At 37.4% G+C, this 22,771-nt stretch overlaps 1 protein-coding gene across 2 annotated transcripts in view; it reads left to right on the top strand.

Moving 5' to 3' along the window:
* Positions 1 to 20,890, top strand: part of ubxn6 (UBX domain protein 6) — a 40,281-nt gene extending 19,391 nt beyond the window's left edge. Inside the window, exons 5-11 of one of the 2 annotated variants that reach the window (XM_069928850.1) lie at positions 7,036 to 7,133; positions 9,021 to 9,096; positions 11,077 to 11,161; positions 14,371 to 14,590; positions 15,369 to 15,499; positions 16,158 to 16,303; positions 17,513 to 20,890. In XM_069928850.1, coding sequence (XP_069784951.1) covers positions 7,036 to 7,133; positions 9,021 to 9,096; positions 11,077 to 11,161; positions 14,371 to 14,590; positions 15,369 to 15,499; positions 16,158 to 16,303; positions 17,513 to 17,638 — 882 coding nt within the window. In that variant the 3' untranslated portion in view covers positions 17,639 to 20,890. The remainder of the gene's footprint in view (positions 1 to 7,035; positions 7,134 to 9,020; positions 9,097 to 11,076; positions 11,162 to 14,370; positions 14,591 to 15,368; positions 15,500 to 16,157; positions 16,304 to 17,512) is intronic. The other variant, XM_069928851.1, reaches the window with a different exon arrangement.
* Positions 20,891 to 22,771: the final 1,881 nt, after the last annotated feature.

Here is a 22,771-nt window from a genome sequence, read left to right as displayed (position 1 = left end):
TAAGGAAAATGTTGGATGTTGTAGGAATGTTGTCTGGTAAAGAGTTGAAAATAAGAAAACAGAAATGGAAAAGGAGGAAAGGTAATGATGGAAAAACGGAAAGAGAAGATAAACAAAATATAAAATGGCTACGCTGAACTATATGACTCTAAATATTAATGGAATACATAACCAAATTAAAAGGAAGAAACTACTAAATTTACTGAAAAAGGAAAAAATAGATATAGCATTTGTCCAAGAAACACATTTAACTGAATTGGAGCACAAGAAATTAAAGAGAGATTGGGTAGGACATGTAACAGCAGCATCGTATAATTCAAAAGCAAGAGGAGTGGCTATATTAATTAACAAAAATGTGCCATTTAAAATAGAAGAGGAAATAATAGATCCAGCAGGGAGATATGTTATGATAAAATGTCAGATATATTCAGAGCTTTGGAATCTACTTAATATATATTCACCTAACGAAGAAGATCAAAAGTTTATGCAAGATATCTTTTTGAAGGTAGCTAATACGCAAGGGAACATACTAATAGGAGGGGATTTCAATCTGAATTTGGATCCAAATATGGATAAAACGGGGAAAAAAATTAACAGGAAGAACAAAGTAACCAAATTTATAATTAAATCAATGCAAGAAATGAAACTTGTGGACATATGGAGGAAACAAAACCCAAAAGAAAAGGAATACTCATACTACTCGACTAGACATAAAACATACTCAAGGATAGACCTATTCCTGTTATCAGCCCACATACAAGGGAGAGTTAGGAAAACGGAATATAAAGCTAGACTATTATCGGACCACTCACCCCTGTTATTGGCAATAGAGCTAGAAGACATCCCTCCAAGAATGTATAGATGGAGATTAAACCCCATGCTACTTAAAAGACAGGATTTTAGAGAATTTATTGAAAAACAATTAAAAATGTACTTTGAAGTAAATACGGAATCAGTGGAAGATAAGTTTATACTATGGGACGCAATGAAAGCATTCATTAGAGGGCAAATAATAAGTTATGCAACCAAGATGAAGAAGGACTATAATCAGGAAACAGAGCAGTTGGAAAGGGAAATAATAAACATAGAAAAAAAATTAGCAATAAAGGAAGATGCAACCAAAAGAAGAGAATTGGCGGATAAAAAAATAAAATATGAAACATTACAAACATATAAGGTGGAGAAGAATATAATGAAGACAAAACAGAAATATTATGAACTAGGGGAAAAAACACACAAAATCCTAGCATGGCAGCTTAAGACAGAGCAAACTAAGAAAATGGTATTGGCAACAAGGAAAAAAGACAAACAAATTACATATAATCCAAAAGAAATTAAGGAAAACTTCAGAGAATTCTATGAACAATTATACCGAACCGAAAACGAAGGGAAAGAAGGGAAAATAGATGAATTTTTGACTAAAATTGAACTACCAAAACTACAAATAGAGGAACAAAATAAATTAACAGAACCATTTGGAACAGTAGAAATACAAGAGATAATAAAAAATTTACCAAATAATAAGACACCAGGAGAGGATGGACTCCCAATAGAATTCTACAAAACATTTAAAGACCTAATAATACCGCCCCTCCTGGATGTAATCAACCAGATTGATGAGACACAAAACTTACCAGATTCATGTAAAACAGCAATAATTACAGTGATACTAAAACAAGGGAAAGATCCACTCTCACCAGCGTCATATAGACCAATATCTTTGCTAAACACAGATTATAAGATAATAGCTAAACTATTAGCGAACAGATTAGCAGAACAGGTACCGAAAATGGTAAATTTAGACCAAACTGGATTTATCAAAAAAAGACGCACAACAGACAATATTTGTAAATTTATTAACTTAATTCATGCAGTAGAAGGAAATAAAGCACCGGCAGTAGCAGTTGCTTTAGACGCAGAGAAGGCCTTCGACAGAGTAGAATGGAATTACTTGTTCAAAGTATTGCAAAAATTCAGTTTACCGGAGAAGTATATTAATTGGATTAAAGCATTATATAAGGGACCGTTAGCGAAAGTGACAGTAAATGGACATGTATCAAAGCAATTTAACTTAAGCAGGTCAACGCGGCAGGGATGCCCACTATCACCATTATTGTTTGCGCTAGCTATAGAACCACTAGCAGAATCGATAAGAAGAGATAATAATATAAAAGGAATAAAAATAAAAGACAGGGAATATAAAATCAGTCTGTTTGCGGATGATGTGATAGTGTACTTAACAGAACCAGAACTATCAATAAAAGAACTATATAAGAAATTGAAGGAATATGGAGAAGTGTCGGGATACAAGATAAACGTAAATAAAAGTGAAGCAATGCCTATGAATAACGCGGATTTCTCAAAATTTAAGGAGGAATCCCCATTCAGATGGCAAACGCAGGCAATAAGATACCTAGGTGTGCAAATAAACAAAAATCTAGGCCAATTATATAAACTCAATTACAATCCACTAATGAAAAAATTACAGGACGATTTAGAGCATTGGAAAGAGCTACCACTAACACTGATAGGAAGGATAAACTGTATTAAAATGAACATTTTTCCAAGGATACTATACTTATTTCAGGCATTGCCAATACAACTGACAGAAAAATTCTTCAAAGAGTTAAAGAAAATAATAAGGAGATTTTTATGGAGAGGGGGGAAACCGAGGATAGCACTAGACAAATTAACAGAATGGTATAAACAAGGAGGCTTACAATTGCCAAACTTCAAAAATTATTATAGAGCCGCACAATTAAGGTACCTATCAGATTTTTATCAAACAAGGGAAAAACCAGACTGGACGAGACTAGAATTAGATAAAATAGGGGAAAAGATACCTGAACACATATTATATAAATGGGACGAAAAATTGGTACAACATAGAACTTCTCCAGTATTACACCATCTCCTCAATATATGGAAGAAGATTCATGTAGAAAGAAATAAAATAAATTACCAAATACCAAAACTAATATTGACGCAAAATAAGCTACTCCCTTTTACAATAGACAACCTTGCCTTTAGAAAATGGGAAAAAAAAGGGATTAAAAGAATAGAAAATTGTTTTTCAGGAAGTAGATTCTTATCCTTTGAACAAATGAGAGATAAGTACAATATAACGGGAGATACAGCGCTGGCATATTACCAACTGAGATCCTACTTGAAAGATAAATTAGGAAGCAACTTGAGTTTACCAGAGGGAAGTAACCTTGAATATGTGATTACAGATACAATGTTAATCAAAAGATTTATAAAAAATATGTATATTAAACTGCAAGAAAATGAAAATGAGGAAACAAATGGTAAAACTAAACAAAAATGGGAACAAGATTTAAATATAAAGATAAAAAAGGAAACATGGGAGAAGTTATGCTCTGGAACGATGAGAAATACAATAAATACGAGGCTGCGTATGATACAATATAATTGGTTACACAGACTATACATTACACCGCAAAAGTTAAATAAATGGGACCCAACAGTATCTGATAGATGTTTTCGATGTAAAAAAGAAAGGGGAACAACAATTCATGCAATCTGGACATGTGAGAGAGTAGAAAAATTTTGGGATGATCTCAATCAGATATTAAATAAAATAACAGAAAACAATATACCAAAGAATCCAGAGATCTTTCTCCTAAGTAACATAAAAAATAAAGAATTTGGAATTGACTTGGAGGATGCACAAAAAAGATTTGTTAAGATAGCCCTAGCTGTAGCAAAAAAATGTATTATGTCAACCTGGAAATTGGAAGATAATTTGAAAATACAACAATGGTATATAGAAATGAATAAATGTATTCCATTAGAAAAAATAACATATAGTTTAAGAAATAATATTGAAATATTCGAACAAGTATGGGAGCCTTACATTAAATACAATAGCGAAAACCTACCGGGAACAAACATTACCTAAGTTGATGGAAGGAGAAGAGAAGAAAAGAATGGACTCAGTAGAATTTCTGGTGTATTTTTGTTGAATGACAACATTGTCTAACTGAATTAATGCAACCTAGATTGTATAACTAAAATGGATGAGAGGGGGGGGGGATGGGGGGGTGGCCTGGGAGGAGGGAGGGGGGAGGGAGAAAAAGTCACTGTAAATGTGTGGAAAAGAAAAAGTGTATATCATGGCTATTGTGATTTATGGTGTGAAAAATAAAAAATTTAAAAAAAAAAAAAAAAAATTTATTGTAGAGCCGCACAATTAAGGTACCTATCAGATTTTTATCAAACAAGGGAAAAACCAGACTGGACGAGACTAGAATTCGATAAAATAGGGGAAAAGATACCTGAACACATATTATATAAATGGGACGAAAAATTGGTACAACATAGAACTTCTGCAGTATTACACCATCTCCTCAATATATGGAAGAAGATTCATGTAGAAAGAAATAAAATAAATTATCAAATACCAAAACTAATATTGACGCAAAATAAGCTACTCCCTTTTACAATAGACAACCTTTCCTTTAGAAAATGGGGAAAAAAAGGGATTAAAAGAATAGAAAATTGTTTTTCAGGAAGTAGATTCTTATCCTTTGAACAAATGAGAGATAAGTACAATATAACTGGAGATACAGCGCTGGCATATTACCAACTGAGATCCTACTAAAAGATAAATTAGGAAGCAATTTGAGTTTACCAGAGGGAAGTAACCTTGAATATGTGATTACAGATACAATGTTAATCAAAAGATTTATAACAAATATGTATATCAAACTGCAAGAAAAGGAGAATGAGGAAACAAATGGTAAAACTAAACAAAAATGGGAACAAGATTTAAATATAAAGATAAAAAAGGAAACATGGGAGAAATTATGTTCTGGAACGATGAGAAATACAATAAATACGAGGCTGCGTATGATACAATATAATTGGTTACACAGACTACACATTACACCGCAAAAGTTAAATAAATGGGACCCAACAGTATCTGATAGATGTTTTCGATGTAAAAAAGAAAGGGGAACAACAATTCATGCAATCTGGACATGTGAGAGAGTAGAAAAATTTTGGGATGATCTCAATCAGATATTAAATAAAATAACAGAAAACAATATACCAAAGAATCCAGAGATCTTTCTCCTAAGTAACATAAAAAATAAAGAATTTGGAATTGACTTGGAAGATGCACAAAAAAGATTTGTCAAGATAGCCCTAGCCGTAGCAAAAAAATGTATTATGTCAACCTGGAAATTGGAAGATAATTTGAAAATACAACAATGGTATATAGAAATGAATAAATGTATTCCATTAGAAAAAATAACATATAGTTTAAGAAATAATATTGAAATATTCGAACAAGTATGGGAGCCTTACATTAAATACAATAGTGAAAACCTACTGGGAACAAAAATTACCTAAGTTGATGGAAGGAGAAGAAAAGAAAAGAATGGACTCAGTAGAATTTCTGGTGTATTTTTGTTGAATGACAACATTGTCTGACTGAATTAATGCAACCTAGATTGTATACCTAAAATGGATGAGGGGGGGGGTGGGGGGGTGGCTTGGGAGGAGGGAGGGGGGGGGGGAGAAAAAAATCACTGTAAATGTGTGGAAAAGAAAAAGTGTATATCATGGCTATTGTGATTTATGGTGTGAAAAATAAAAAAAATTATATACAGAAAAAAAAAAGATGTGGTGCAAATACTGCACCAGGAACCCAGGTTGGAGAGTTCAAGCTGGTTTTAATAAATCACAAATATGTCAATGATGGACAGACAAATGTTCATTTAGTTTATTGCTTTATTTAAAAATCTGTCTTAAATGGAATTCAGTCCATCTATATAGTTACTATTCCTCAATTATTACTGAGGAAGATGTTCAGACACAGTAAAAAGATTGAATCGTAACTATCAGATAAATATCCATCTGGATGCCTCAGAAATTGTGCACATTGTTTGTACAATACATGCAATCTTATTGTGACATATCCTGAACATTTAAAAAAATTTAAACATACACCACGGAAACAGGCCATTTCAGCCCATGAGCCTTTGCCGCCCAATTACACTCACTTTTAACCGACAACCTCTGGTACGGTTCGAACGGTGGGAGGAACCCGAAGCCCCCAGGGAAATTTCAGGCAGACACGGGGAGAACGTACAGATGCACAGGGTTCGAACCCTAGTCCTGATTGCTGGAGCTGTAAAGGTGTTGCACTAACTTTTACACCCACCATGCTGCCCTTAAAAAAAAACCAATTATTTCTGTTGAAGATGTGCAGGAATACTGAAAAGACTTTTATGAAAAAACCAAGCTTTCCTAGAATTGTAAAGTGATAGAGCACAGAAGGGAATCATTCAGCCCATCGTACCTGTTTGCATTGGCTTTTTTTTTAAACAAATCACTCTTTATTGATCTTGATTCGCATGCCTATGAACTGGGATTACACCAGCAATATTTGGAACATGTTAAATTCTGATTGTTTGTTGCTCTTAAGTTAGTTGTTGGCTCTGTCCTGCAAGCTTTTGAATTCAAAATCTTTGCTAGGCATTTGCCCACTTTTATCTTTCCCTACACTTTTCTCTAATTCTGTGCACCAGACTGTTATCTTTGATTTCTAATTTTAGTTATATGTGGTAACAACATGATTTCTCCCGGTCGCATTCAGGATCCATGTTTTCTAGAGATGATTGAAAAAATATAGATTTTAAATAAATAATACTAAAAGTAAGAGGAGAATTTTGAATTATTGGGAGCACTGGAAATCGACGAGGTCAGAACAGCCACAGGGGTAGCAGGACGGTCACGTCCACTGGCCTCAGCACTCCTGAATGACAAAAAGGTTGGGGTTTCCACATTTAACTCCTGCATAGCATCTTTGCTGCAAGTGGTTTAGTTATCCATGAATGTTCATATAAATTCTTGATATCAGCAAAATTAGGACTGACTATAATATCCTAGCCTTTGGATATTGTTATGACACTTGTTGAGCTTGTGTCTGCGCATTTATGGATGTGAAATGAAATTTATTGTGGTATTACATTCTTTCTAATTGGATCACACATCTATTCAATCTAGAAATTTGCTGAGGATCCAATACGAGCCTCCATAATGATGATCCATACATTTAATAAGGATAAAGAAAAAATAAAGATAGCTTGTGAAACTCTCGGCAGGTAAGTAAAGGAAAAATGTTTCTCACCATTTAGCTAATTTATCTAAAAACCTTTTGTGTGAGGGGAAAACAAGTTTGACAGGCCCAAAGAGCAGTGAGTCTGAACACAGGCTGATGATAACAGTGATCTTTTTTCACATGTAAGGAAGTTGTAACAGGGATCACAGACACTCACAGACACAGGATCGCACTGTACAACCTCATCAGATGCAGTAACAATCCAATACTCGCAACCACCTGTGGAGAAATAGCTTAATGGTCAAGGAATGCAAGATAATACTCACCTCCTCTTGATACAACGCAGACATGGCTCTTTACTGAACTGCAGTGATCTCTACATGTACCACTGGAGCTCCCCATCCTTAGTCAGTGCACACCTTACCAATGATTCTCCAGTGTCTCCCACAGTTCTCAACCTGGAATGGAGCTAGAGTTCATCCCAGGGGAAGATAAGAGGCAGATGGTACACACGTGGTCTGACTAAGAGCACACCTCCATTATTGCAACTTTATCATGTACATTTACTTTTATGGATCCTAGATTATTGATGAGAGTAAAACTTGAAGTGAAAATGTTGAATCAATATTGCATACACAAGTACCATGTAATAAATGTCTTGCTTGCTGCAGCTTCCTAGGAGCATAAAATGCACAACACATAAGAGAAGAGAAAAATGTAAAATAAAGAGATGATTGAAAAATATGTATTCACACTATTATCAGAAGCTTATCCAGATTATTTAACCAAATTGTTTAGGTGGCACAAGACTGAATCTTGAGTATAATAAACCATTAAATGCGGAGGACTGCTTTCTCATGGCACAAGTAGGAACCAGAATTTTGTCGCAGATCTCAAAGGCGTGGGTTGGCCAATTTAATCAGTCACTAAATTAAAGCAATGTGTAGATGAAAGATAGATCTTGATAGGAAAGTCAGGGGAATTTAAAAAAAGGGATTTGTATAGGATGAGTCTAAATGGATGGTTGAAAGTTGACATGGACTTGGGCCAAAGGTACTATTTCCATGTTGTGTCACTCTACGGCTCTATACATTCACCATATATGCCTTTGTATAGGATGATCCAAAACTTAACATTTTCATCTTTTTAAAAAAAAAATCAGGGTTGTCCGACACAGAGTGTCTAAAATTCTTACCTGTCGATGAAGTTGCCACACCACCTGCAGGCTCGGATGCAATCTCGCACATTAATTATTTGTGGTCTAAGCGCTCCTCCACAGGGTCCATCCAACAGGAGCTGACGGTGGTTAATTTTAAAATATCCAAATAAAATTAAAACCTTTAAGTGGTAATTTATTACTAAAATATTGTGATTTGTTTTCAAAAGCAAAATCTGGTTGGATTTGGGTCGTCTTCTACAAAGGGTATCGCTCAAAATCAACATTTTAGGTGGAAATTCCAGGGTCATCCTATATATGAATCATTCTATACAACGGCAGATTGAGAAGGTGGTCTTTTGACCCATTGAGTCTTTGCTCACAGAGCTACCGGACTTCCTCTGTAATCTATTCTCTCTACATTCCCACCAGTTCAACCATCCAATACATGGGTGTCATTTATGGCATTGCTGGCAAGTGGAAGAATTTTCCATGCTCTATCCTATCAAACCATTTAATGTTTTAATGATCTCTGTTAGATGATCTTTAGCCTTTCAATTTTCCTAATTTGTTAGTTTCTGATCAATATAATCCTCATCTAGCAGTGACCTATCATTTGGTCATGCCTGCTCCAGTTTCCTCTTTACCATTCAATATTAACGGGACTTCTGGCCCTTATGTATTGCTCAAGAATTCACCTCTTTTTCAATTTTATTTTTACTTTGAAGTAAGTATAGACTTTAACCAATTTTCATCCTTTTTTAAAAATTGCAGATACATAGATAATATATGCAATAACCCCAGTGAAGAAAAATACAAAAAAATCAAGTTGCAGAACAAAGTCTTTCAGGTAAATGCTCTGATTCATTTTATTTTTTTTCATCCTGTCAGATGATTTAAAGCACCATCTCAACCAACAATAATGTAAAGTTATATAAAAATCAATGGTTGTTAGCTTTTGTGAAAGAACAAATGGAATCAACATAGATTAACAAAATCACATAGAAATAAAGCTTACATTTAAATTACCATCAAATCTGAATCAATACCCTTTTCCAAAGATTAGTAGCATCTTCGTTTCAGGAGTATCGATCCTATGGCATAGTGACTTTTTTTTCCACAAAGATGTATTTGTTAGGAATTTAGTTGAATGGGTGGGGGGTGGGGGGGGATCTCATTGACACATTTTGAATATTGAAAAATGTGGACAAAGTAGAGGTGGAAAGTTGTCTCTCTTGGTGGAAGTGTCTAGGCCAAGAGGGTATCTGCTTAGATCAAAGATGCAAAGGAATTTCTTTAGCCAAAGTGTGGTAAATCTATGGAATTTGTGGTGCAGGACTGGTCATTGGGTGAATTTAAGGCAGAGATTGATGTTCTTGATTAGCCAGGACATCAAAGGTCATGGGGTAGAAGGCCAGGCAGTAGGACTGAGAAAGAAAATGGACCAGGTCATGATTAAATGGCAGGACAAACTGGATGGGCTGATAGGCTATTTCTGCTCCTTTGTGTTCTGGTCTTCTCTGCATTTTAATGGCTTTGTTAATTCCTGTGCCATACTGACTTTATATATTGAGAGCCATGTCCACAGTCACTCTAATCTTTCTTGGAACTTGTATAATTTTTGATATTATTTGCTAACCTTCTTTCAAAGTTCACCTTTTCCTTCCTAATGATCCTAGTTGCCTTCTGTATGCTTTTGAGAGCTTCCCAGTCCTCTATTTCCCCCTGTTTTTGCTTTCTTGTATGCCCTTTTTACTTTGGTTTTGACTTCTCTTGTCAGCCATAATTGTGTCATATTTCCATGCAAAATATTCTTTCTCTTTGAAATACATCTGTCCTGCACCTTCTATATTTCTCACAAAAACTCCAGTCATTGTCCTCCCTGTTGACCTCCCTGCAATTGTGCCTTTCTAATTAACTGTTGCCAGTTCCTTTCTCATACCTCTGTAGTCCCCTTTATTCCACTGGTATATGGACACTTCTAATTTTAGTTTCTCCCTCTCAAACTGCTGAATGGTCACTGCTCCTAAGGGTCTCTTGATTCTAACCTCAGGGATTCTATATCTTCTGATCCAATGTCTCCTTTCTCCATAGATTGAATTCCGGTTTTAACCAGCAGAACCACCCCATCCCCTCTGCAGCTTAAGGTTGAGGATAACAGCTAAGGGGTGCCCTGCGCTAACTACCTATTCCCCTTCCCTCTCCTAACAGTCACCCAGTTATCTATCTCTTGCCTCTTGGTTGTGACTGTCTCCTCATTAGCTTCTGTCTGTCACCGACTCTGCTTCATCCAGCTCCAGCTCTCTAACACTGTCTCCAGTGTTAGAGAGCTAGATTCACCTCTTGCAGGTGTTGTCACCATTGTGCTGTCCTAGATTTCCCACATGCCGCAACCGGAGCATGCCACTGCCAGCTCTACTACCTACTCTGGATTACTACAAAAGAATCTTGCCTGCAGCCATAGCATGTCCTCAGCCTCTGCTCACCGAAGCGTCTAACTCATTACTCTTACATTGGGCCACTCACACACTGGCCACTCCAACATTGGCTGGTCCGCTTTTATTTGTTCCTGCTAATGAATTGTGATTTGATTAGTCTGTTAAAATGCCAAGCCCCACAAACGCTCCTTTTTGATCTTTTCGGCTTGAATTGTGTGTCACGCCTCTCTCTTGGGTATATGTGTCCTGAAGGGGATCTTTGGGATTATTAATGATTTGGGTGTGTTGATTTTTATCAGTTAGTTACATGTGCTTTCTCCCTCAATTAAACATTTGAACTGTCAAATATTTAAAGTAATCTGTTCTGAATTTTCTTTCCCTTCTCCAACAAGGAAAAGATATCTGAACTGGAAGGGACGCATGAATTTTTACAGTCAATAGGATTTGAAAGAAAAAAATTGCATGTATCTGGACAAGGTAACCATGATTTTTAGTGACTCTGAGTGTTCGGAGCAACAGAAGAAATACCTCCTGCTCTCCCACTGAGAAAACTTTTAGTGATTTTTACCCCCCCCCCTCGCCCACGGCACCAGTTTATGGCACAATGTCAACTGATTCCTGAACTATCTTAAAAAAAAAATCTAATGCCTTAAACCTTGAATATATTCAGAAGCTGAACCTCCACAGCACTCTTGGTAAAGAATCCCAATGATTCACTACCCTCTGGGTGAGAAAGTCTTAACTCTGAACGCCTGAACCCTAATTTAGTGATCCTTTATCAGAAGCATCAACCTTGTATCTATCTTTTCAAGCCCTATAAGAATTTTGTACTTTTCAATGAAGTTACCTCTCATTCTTTGAAACACAAGAATATAGCCTCAGTTGCTTAATCTCTCTTACCCACATGTCATCCAAGGAATTATTCTAATTCCCTACGTGTTGTGTATTCTTCCTTGGGTAAGAAGACGAGACCTTTACAACACTCCAGATGTGGTCTTGCCAGTGTCCCATTATCTTAGAATAAAGGCTATTTGTGATTTGTTTGCCTGACCTGTTGTTAACTTTCACGTACAAAGGCATCTATGTCCCTCTGATCGTAAATACCATTTTGTTTTTGTCATTTAAAAAAACCTCACACTTTCTTTGGGCCAAGGCAAATGGAATACAATTTGACAATCACTTAACATGTCCAATCCCCATTGAAGCTCTGGTGACGTGCTTTTCAATATAGTGGTTCTTTCTGCAGTCCTGGTGCCAATGCAGCAACAATTAAAGCTTGTTTCTACCACCCCCCACCCCCATCAAAATTCTTTGAGCCAAGCTTTGTGTCATCTTCTCTTTATGCCTGTCTTTAAATATAGTATTCTTCCACCATTTTGTAAGCCTGCCATCATCGTCATCCTAGACTTGCCAAGTTCCCCGACTCATTGTGTGACATGCGTTCAAAACCTTGTGCTGTTAAGTAAAACACTCAAGTCTGCAGACACCGTGGTTGAAGTAAAAACACAATGCTGGAGAAATTCAGCAGGTCTTACTGTGTTTTTACCTTGAAGGACTCAAGCCCGAAACATCGGTTATGCATTTTTATCTTTGCTATATAAAGAAGAGGGTTGGTGCGAGAACACAGCCTTGCTTCACGCCATTGTTAATGGAGAAGGGTTCAGAGAGCTCATTGCTGTATCTGACCCGACCTTGTTGGTTTTCGTGCAGTTGGATAATCATGTTGAGGAACTTTGGGGGACATCCGATGCGCTCTAGTATTTGCCAAAGCCCTTTCCTGCTCACGGTGTCGAAGGCTTTGGTGAGGTCACCAATCTTCTTCAGCATGATGCTGAACCAAGCCATGAAAGACCCCAACAATGAAGACGCTGTTTACATCCGGTACCGCACGGATGGCAGTCTCTTCAATCTGAGGCGCCTGCAAGCTCACACCAAGACACAAGAGAAACTTGTCCGTGAACTACTCTTTGCAGATGATGCCGCTTTAGTTGCCCATTCAGAGCCAGCTCTTCAGCGCTTGACGTCCTGCTTTGCGGAAACTGCCAAAATGTTTGGCCTGGAAGTCAGCCTGAAGAAAACTGAGGTCCTCCATCAGCCAGCTCCTCACCATGACTACCAGCTCCCCACCATGACTACCAGCCCCCCACATCTCCATCGGGCACACAAAACTCAAAACGGTCAACCAGTTTACCTATCTCGGCTGCACCATTTCATCAGATGCAAGGATCGACAATGAGATAGACAACAGACTCGCCAAGGCAAATAGCGCCTTTGGAAGACTACACAAAAGAGTCTGGAAAAACAACCAACTGAAAAACCTCACAAAGATAAGCGTATACAGAGCCGTTGTCATACCCACACTCCTGTTCGGCTCCGAATCATGGGTCCTCTACCGGCACCACCTACGGCTCCTAGAACGCTTCCACCAGCGTTGTCTCCGCTCCATCCTCAACATCCATTGGAGCGCTTACACCCCTAACGTCGAAGTACTCGAGATGGCAGAGGTCGACAGCATCGAGTCCACGCTGCTGAAGATCCAGCTGCGCTGGATGGGTCACGTCTCCAGAATGGAGGACCATCGCCTTCCCAAGATCGTGTTATATGGCGAGCTCTCCACTGGCCACCGTGACAGAGGTGCACCAAAGAAAAGGTACAAGGACTGCCTAAAGAAATCTCTTGGTGCCTGCCACATTGACCACCGCCAGTGGGCTGATAACGCCTCAAACCGTGCATCTTGGCGCCTCACAGTTTGGCGGGCAGCAACCTCCTTTGAAGAAGACCGCAGAGCCCACCTCACTGACAAAAGGCAAAGGAGGAAAAACCCAACACCCAACCCCAACCAACCAATTTTCCCTTGCAACCGCTGTAATCGTGTCTGCCTGTCCCGCATCGGACTTGTCAGCCACAAACGAGCCTGCAGCTGACGTGGACTTTTTACCCCCTCCATAAATCTTCGTCCGCGAAGCCAAGCCAAAGAAAGAAAGAAAGATATAAAGAACACTGTTTGTCCTGCTGAGTTTCTCCAGCGTTGTTTTTACTTTTTAATTATGTGGTTTTGATTGATCCCACTCGCTTAATTTTCCCAGATACCAGTAGTTTTGAGTTGCATAACTTCTGTTAATCAACCGCTCCGAAAGAGTGAGTTTGACGTCAAGTCCACTGCCTGCTTGTGCATGCTGTGATTCTGTGCATGCGAGTTCTAATTTGTAAAGTCTGAACTGGACTTAAATCATTGGGCTGAAATTTCTTTCAAATTATTTTTTGCAATTATCCAGAATTTTTCATTTTTAGAAAAAAAAGACTATCATCAAGTGGCATGAAACTTATCAAAGACCCTTCATTGCCACACTTCCTTTTATCATTAGGAGCCCAGTGAATAGCACATTTTAATGTGGTTGACTACTGCAGTTGCAACTAAATATTTTATAATCTCTTTATCTGCCTCTGCATGTTGTTGCTTTACCTCTATGGATGCAACAAGTTAGAAATCTGTATATGACTAAACCTTCGTATGCGTATCTCAATTTTGCACTGGAGTTGATCCAAAATGTCTCATTTGAGTTGACTCTCCTTCATGTTGGAGGTCAACTAAGCGAGGAAGAAGAAAGTAACAACGTAGAATGTCAGTGTGGTATATAATTCACCTTTAAAGTTCTCATATAATCAACTTCTTTCTAACCCAATAGAGAATGAAGAAGATTTTTATGTGTTAAATGAGGACTTTCTTACTGCACATGAAGACCTTCGACAATACAAGGATGAACTTGTAAATGCTGAACCAGTTAGAGCACAGCTGGATCGACGGATCAAAGTTTTCCAACCTTCACCCCATGCAGCAAACTTTGAATTACCCAGCGACTTCTATAACCTGACTGCTGAGGAAATTAAACGGGAACAGCTGATGAGGTAGAACTTGATTCATGTATGGATGTTACTGGCTTTAAGTCTCTGCTTTAATTATGAAGATCTGTTATCTTTTTAAAACTTGGCTATCTTTTTCCAGAGTACCAAAACAAATCAGCGTTAGCTTCGCAATTTTTATACGTGCCTGAACAGTTTAGCTCTATTCTCCAATGAGTTGTCAGGTTCCATCATGTTTTGATTCTGATACCAGACTGCAATGAATAAGCTGAAATTCTGATCATTTTGATTTTTTAAAAAAATTTGAAATGTCAATTTTAAAAAAAAAAAATTTTTTTTGTGTATGTTCCTTTCGCAAGGAGCAGTGGAAAATCATCCATTTGTACTATGGATTGTGACTTCCTTCAACGTCAGTTAGCTTTTCTGGACGGAGACTTGAGAATGTGTGATAGGCAAACATTCCGTCTTTGTCATTGCTATATTCTTTTTGCCAATAACTTACATAATGCTTCATGTGTCATTTGTAATTCACATTTCTCAATGTATCGCTGTAATATTTGGGACAATTATTTATCAATTATTATTCAAAAGGGAAGCAGGCTGTGTATCACTTTTGTAAATTGAAAATCAGTGCCTAGAAGAAGGGTGAGGAGATGGTTAAATGTTGCCTCAGCTTGATCATTTTTTATAACCATAAATTGTCATAATAAAGCACAATACATAAATTGATTCCTGCCAAATAGTGGGGATTAATTTTTACTCTTGCTGCATCAACAAAACAGTGAATTAAATTTGCAATTCCTCATTCCTCATTGTAATGTAGATCGGAAGCTGTAGAAAGGGCGGCCATGCTGAGAACCAAAGCCATGAGGGAGAGAGATGAACAAAGAGAGTTAAGGAAATATAACTACACGCTGTTGCGTGTCAAGTTCCCAGATGGATATATTGTACAAGGTAATCTCTTTTTAAATCAGTAATAATTCCCAGGATAGTTCTTATCACTAGTTACTTAAATTTTCCAATTCACAAGACCCTTGTGATGTTCTATCTTAAATCAGTTAATTAATTTATAAAACATACATTTATAAATTAAATATTAGGTAAATACAGTTAGATATTTTCTAAAAGTTTTAATATATAACTCCTCCAAGGGGGTGAGGGAGGGCCAAAGATGTTAGGTGGCATTCTGCACAATCTTTTCTCTTCTGGTAATTTTTCTTACTACAAAATTTGGTGTTGTATAATTTTTTAATGAAGCCTTCAATTGATACACTACAAATGAAAATTTCCAATTATTTTAATTGTCACCTGACGAGCTTCCTTTTTGTTTCTACATTCTTTCCATTGTAAAACGTCTATAGAGCTTTCCTGAAACAGATTGCAACCATTTCCATGTTGAGATTTCAAATTTCCTTTGGTTGTGGAATTTAATTTTGTTTCAGAATCTGTTGATGTGGACACTATTTTAGTTTGGAAAAGGAATTGTTTGCAACAGTTTTGGATAGTTCTAGGACTAAAATCTTTAATTTCTAATAATTAAAATCTCTATCATCTCTATCTAAATCTTTTCCTCTATTAGTTTAAATTTATTATGTGCATTCCTTTCTTTCAGCGACATTCTATGCACGAGAGAAAGTTTTAGCTCTTCGGGAATTTGTTCACAGTGTTCTTGAAAATGACTGTGTCCCATTTGACTTGTTGGCTCCTGGGGGACAAAAGCTGAAGGATGACTCTGCAATGCTTATTGAAGTTGGATTGGTATGCAGTTCTAGAATTTTCCCATTGATTTGTATTTCTTTATTTTGCTTCTTTTTAGAAGTGGTGAAAGGGTCTTCCTGTTCCTTAACGTTTGGTGACATCTGCTGGAAAGCTATAGGTCAGGCACTACTCTGAGCCATTGGTTCTACCCTGACTTTGCCAGGGAAGGATCATCTGCTTTTGGGCATAGTTTTGAATGTGACTGCTTCCAATAATAGGACTAAAATTCACCTTGTTAGCATTTTCCAATTTTAGAGGACAAAATAGCACACAACATGGTTGCTGTGTGGGCTCAGGTTCCACTGGATAAATGTGGCAAAGAATTCACTGGTGAAGTAAAAGAAAACAATTAATATCTCAACATTACTTGTATTGGAATTGCTTGGCAGTTTTCACCACGAAATGTATCTTTGCACTAAATAGGGATTTTAATATCTTGTTACTTTTTCCTTGCTTGCTTTTCATATGGAGTGCTTCACTCTGCAGTCTTTGCTCAGTGCTGCTTTCATCGCTGTGTGTTGGATCACAAATTCTGAATTTAAAAACAAAGCAGCCACCCAATACTGTAGAATGAAAAGGAAAAAAATGGTTCCACTCTGACCACGGAGGCAATGAGTCAAAGCATTGAGTTGTCGTTTTTCAGTGTACAATGTACATGCCGGGTGAAATGTTTTCAATTACCAAAATATTTTCTATCTCTGTCAGTGACATATTCTTTTATCATTTATAATAGTTTATTGGGATTCACCCAAATTTGAAGAGAGGTAGAAATGGAATGAAAATTCTTGTACTTTGCCTTTCAATTTAAGTATTAATTAACCTCCAGCTCCAGAGGATTGTCCAACTATTTTGAAATGAATTCAGTTGCTTTACTGATGACTTAAGGCAGCACTGGATTATCTTGCAGATATTCCCAGATTGATCCAAGATCATGGATGTTCCCGTTACAGTCATTTGGATGATGTTAGCAGGAGTTGGTCTTGGTCACAGTCCAAAGATATGATCCAGAGAGTGACTTAAATATGCATCTGAGCATTGTGAAGAATGAACACTAGCTCCTGTATAGTTAAGTCAGTGCAGACCACTGGATCAATGTTCTCGGAAGAGGCAAGAGAATATTATTGTAGGAGGGAAGAGGACGCTTGTAATTCTTATTATGCAGTGACTTTTTTTAAACTAAGCACTGATCCTTTGCTCCATTATTTTCAGGTTCCTGCTGCCTTGCTGACTTTGACATGGGATGCAGAGGTTCTGTTAGATCTACAGGCTGCAGGTCAAAGACTTACTGGCATAATAAAACAAGAACTACTGTCTGATGTCCAAGCACTTGTATAAGTTTTTAAAAAAAAAAAAAAAAAAATCCTTGACCTGTTAAAGTTGGTTAAGTATTGTATGAACATTTATTTTGTTAATGAAACCATATTAGTACTGCATCTTTGGGGGAAAGGAAGAAGTCAAGAATTCTTTCAAAGTAATTTAAATATGATGCGACAGTTGTGACTCGATACACTGCTATTAATGCACCATCCCCTGGAGCAGGTACTAAAATATCCTGAACCTAACGTTGAGTTTTCAAAGCAACACATTGAAGTGGTAAGCTGTACTTGATAAATTCTGCACAATTTCACTAAGTGAGTGAAGGTGTATCCAAAAAATATCAAGGGTCTTGCATGTTGACAAAGGAGGAAATGATGTGCAATTTTTGATTAAATCAATATTATTCATTTTAACTGAACAGAATTTCAGTAAATTGTGCTCCAAGTTTGGCTTTTTTATACCAGGTTAACTTTTTTTAAATTGCCTCAACACATTGATCTCCTCCTTGGAAATTAAGTGATTGTAATATTGCCTAAGCCCTTTGAAAACACTGTAGTTGGTTCTTGGCGAGGTCTGTGTGTTCTGATATTTTCAGGAAGATCAAAGTCTGCCTTGTTCCTTGTCTGGCGGTCCCCTTAACAAACCATACCTTTTAAGAAACTCTGTGGAATTATTATGCCTTCATCAAATTGGCATTCACAATGAGGACATCAGGACGGGAGTATTATTGAAAGAGGTGTACTGTCAGCAGCCGTGAGTTTTGATCTTCAGCTTTCAGTCAAAATTGGAGCAGTTTAATAACAGTATATTGTGTGCATTCTGAAGGGAACGCAAGATGTATTGAGTGGAGCCAAAGGAAGATCCTCCTTAGAACTGATCAAAAATATTTTTCTTTGACATTGGGTTGGGTCCAATTTGCTCACCAGCTAACTAGCCTGTTGTGTTTTCACAGGGTGGCTGGCTCCAAGCTGAGTTGTAGATATCAAACTACTTTTTGGCTGGTTATTTTATCAGTGTAGTAATTTTGGAGGGCTGTTTTCAACTGATGCAAAAACCAAGGCACAAAAATCCCACCAGCCCAATTTGGGCATGAGTGATTTTTACCAAGAAGAGATTTGAATCAGTTATGGAGAAGTTGGCTTCTGTCTTTCCCTCAAAACAGTAACACTACAAAAGTAAGCCAATAAAATGATAGAAGTACAAGAGGATGTGAAGATGCTATGTAAATTTAAGAATTTTATTTATAATAGTTTGTGTTGTACAGGTACATGATCCTTTATGCGGAACCCTTGGGGGACAGTGTGTTCCGAATTTTGGATCGTTCTGAATTTCGGAAAGTCCACCTGAATTGTGCTGCGATACCCACCCCCACCCCCTTCCAGTCGCCTCCCCCAACCGCGGTCCCTCGGCCGCCGGTCCCTCGGCCGCCGCTGCCTGGCAGTCTCCCCCAACCGCAGTCCCTCAGCCGCCCGGCAGTCTCCCCCTTCCCCCAACCGCTGGTCCCCACTTGCCGGATTTTAGAGCTTTCTGGATTTTAGATGTCCATATAAAGGATCCTGTACCTGTACCAGAAAGTGAAGTAAAACATTTGAAAATGGTTCTGTTTATCTGAAGTTTAAAATACAAATTACAAATGTTAGTTCTTGATAAATACTCCACCATAGCCAGTTTGAGAATAACATTCTGAAAGTGAGATTCCCAGAATGCCATCTGCAAAGCTGAACATTTTTTGTCCAAATAGTGAACAACTTGCAATGGGTTTGGTTCTCTTGATGACCCGTCTATCTTGGGCAGCTTTGGTCCATTGGCTATGCCTGGAGTATCTTAATTGTTTTGGCTGTGCACCAAATTGTTCTTGAAATTGTTACTGTGTGAGGAACTTGCATACGTGCATTGAATGCAGAATAGGCTGTTAGATTTTAATGCTGTAAGGTGAAGCAAATATTTGTAATTTTATGGCGTTTGGATCACATTAGTGTTTATATCGTGCACAGAGGGCAGAACCTGTGTGGTAACCGCACCTTTTTGGACTGAGCTAGGACTCCCATTAATGCTGCATATCTATTTTAAATAATTGTAATTTCACACTAGGCTTAATTTAGATTTGATCACTAATAAATCTTTTTTATCTGTATTCTTAAATAATTATAACATTTTCATGTTTTTTTATTGTCGTATCATAGCATATTAACATTTCACAAGATTATTTATGAATGATTGACACAGATCAATCAGATGGCACGGTTGGTGTCGCCATTTGTGCAACGCTGTTACAGTGGGGTTTGAAACCTGTGCTGTCTACAAGGAGTTTGTACATTCTACCCATGTCTGCGTGGGTTTTCCCTGAGAGCTCCAGCTTCCTTCCGTCTGAAACGTGCCAGGGGTGTAAGTTAATTGGGTGGCACAGGCGTGTGGGCCGAAATGGCCCGTTACCATGCTGCATGTCTAGATCCCGGGACTGTTACTCAAAGTTTGGATCAAGTGATTGACTCTATGGAACTTTTTAAAGGAGGGGGAGAGAGAGAGAGGATTTTGGGTAGGAAATTCTAAAACTTCAAAGCTGTGGCAGGAAGGTAAAACTGACCAGAAAAATTCAAGATGATCAAGAGGTAAGAATGAGTTTAAAAGAAATTGACTTTTGCTTTCAAATGCAGCATCGTTCATTGAGCTTGGTACTTGTTACTCTCTTCCCTCACTGGCGCTAATTCTTCCTGAGATGCAATCAACAGCTGCTTGATTGTCTTTTTTTCTGAGAACTGGGGGACTGATTGTGAGAGCTTAGTTGTGGGCAGGATTTGACCAATAATGAAATACTGCAGATTAGCCTCCTGTTTCTCTTAATACAGCTTTCCTCATGGAACTGACTTCATTTCTTCCCTTGGCCTGGATAGGGAAGTGCAAAAGTTGTATTGCAGCCAACACTATGGACTCGTTTTCTTATTTGCTGGAATGTTGCAAAGCTGAATGTAATGGACTTCAATGTGCACTAGTTATTTGCTCAATATTTTACTCTACACACAAATGGAACACCTTCTGTCGCAAATACCAGCATTCAGCTGTGATAACATTGGAGTTTCCGACATCACTACACGTCTTTTAACATATTCTGCGCTTGAATTGCTGTCACATTTATACTTGCAGAATCAAAGGGTATTTTAAGAAAATCATTTTTTGTAACTAGTCAGTTGCTTGATGTTTTAATTTATCAGAATATTGTACATTTATGAATGTACAGCTAAGAATGAAGCTATTAAAACTGGCATATATTGAGTCTGTGCATTTTGTTTTGGTTTTAACACATTCTTAGTAAAACACTCAGCAATTTGGTTAACTATTTATTGTTCCTCAATCTTTAGAAGTAATTATGATAGATTCAGCAGAGAGGGATACACTGCCAAATATTTCCTGAATGATGGACTTTTTAAAATTTTGAATGCTCCAAATACAGATGATTGGAAGTTTATGCAAGAAATATTTCTTAATCGAGCAGAGGCACATGAGAATATTTTTAATAAGAGGAGACTTCAGTTTTCGTTGGGGTCCATTGTTAGATAGAACTACTCGAGTAACGACGAGAACAAAAGTAGCTAAAGCTACATTGGTTTTGCTGAAGGATTTGGATTGTTACGAACCCAAAAGACACAAAAACCATCAGTAACAGAAATTCACCAAGACAACGACGACTTAAACAAAACTGCTTTTATTTTCTTAATGCATAATAAGATCAATACTTTTCATTATTAACCCCCTTCTAATTCTAAGTGTATTTCTTTGTAATGTGTATGTGTTCGGGAAAGTTAGTTTTCACTGTCCAATCATTCAATTTTCATTCCTCCAAGTTCACTGGTATCAGGCAATTTTTATTCTGTGCACAGAATTGAACCGATATATTCACCAGGCTCTGGTGCTTTAAATTAAGTTGTCACCACTTAGGAAGATGTGGTTAGTTTTAGATGTTGGTTGGACACAAACTGATCAACTTGAATCAGCAACTGAAGTGTCTTACCGAAGAAGCTTTCCTCTGCTTGGGTTTTTCCAAAGGATAACCTCTTCTTCAAAGGTGACCACAAGGAGTTTGTCTCTTTCCCCTATTTCCGGTCACAAGCTCTGCAGTTGACGACAGGGATTTGGAATAGGCAGATCTCAAAACCCATCCTGAAATGGGGATCTTGCAGCAGGTCTGCCAACTTGCAGCCTTCACCACAAATTGTTGCAGAATACTCTGACAAACAGTCAATGTTTTCTCTCTGCAAAACCATGTGGCCCTTCTTAGGACAACAAACTTCAATCAGACATTTAAAAATCTAGGCCCAGTTTAAAAGCGAGAGTTCTCAGTTCTCGAGTCTGGAGACTATTCAAACATGCCGGTCCATTAACGTCTACTTGTGAAACTCTCACAAGCACTTCCATTGTCTCTGCAAAGCTAACTGTAGACAAAAAGTCTACCCTGACTTAGCTCTGGTATGTCAAATAAGATGTTTGTTTGTGAAATATGACCTGATAACCTCAAAATCTTACCCTTTTGAGATATTTTATCATAATTTATTAACAGAATTTAATAGTGTTACGAGCCCAGAGGACCCCAAAACCCAACACCAAGACAAATGGTTACTTAAACAAAAGTGCTTTTAATTATCTTTAAATGTGAAAACCGGATCAAACTTTAACTTATTACTATTAACTTCACCCCCTTCTAATTCTGTGTATGTAAGTTGAGAAAAGTTCTTTGATTCATGGTCCAATCTCACTGATCATTTTGGATAGATTTACAAAATTTTTTGGAAGTTACAGGAGTTGTTTTCCCACAAAATCTGGACTTTTATTCGGAAATATTGAAAGAACAAGGCCTAAATTAAAACTTATCAATTGAAACTTGTTAAAGTAGCGTTAACACCAGGGTATTGCCAAGAGGGCATGCAGAAATTCCAAGTTGTATTCCTTTGGGGGAAAAATAAATACTGTTCTTGCAAATTTGGCACCCGTATACCCAAATTTTAGGCTTAAATTTGTAATAAATATCCTTTCTATCCCTTGAGACCTGCAAGATTATCCTCTGCATTGTAACTCAAAATTTTATTTATATGTTAGAGGACATCTCTGCAATCTTGAAAATCCTTTTTCTACATTTATATAGCTATATGATTATTTGGG

The sequence above is a fragment of the Narcine bancroftii genome, chromosome 3, assembly GCF_036971445.1.
Source record: "Narcine bancroftii isolate sNarBan1 chromosome 3, sNarBan1.hap1, whole genome shotgun sequence".
NCBI classification, from domain to species: domain Eukaryota; kingdom Metazoa; phylum Chordata; class Chondrichthyes; order Torpediniformes; family Narcinidae; genus Narcine; species Narcine bancroftii.
The sequence above is the reverse complement of the archived record's forward strand: the minus strand, read 5'-3'. Positions and strand labels throughout refer to the sequence as shown.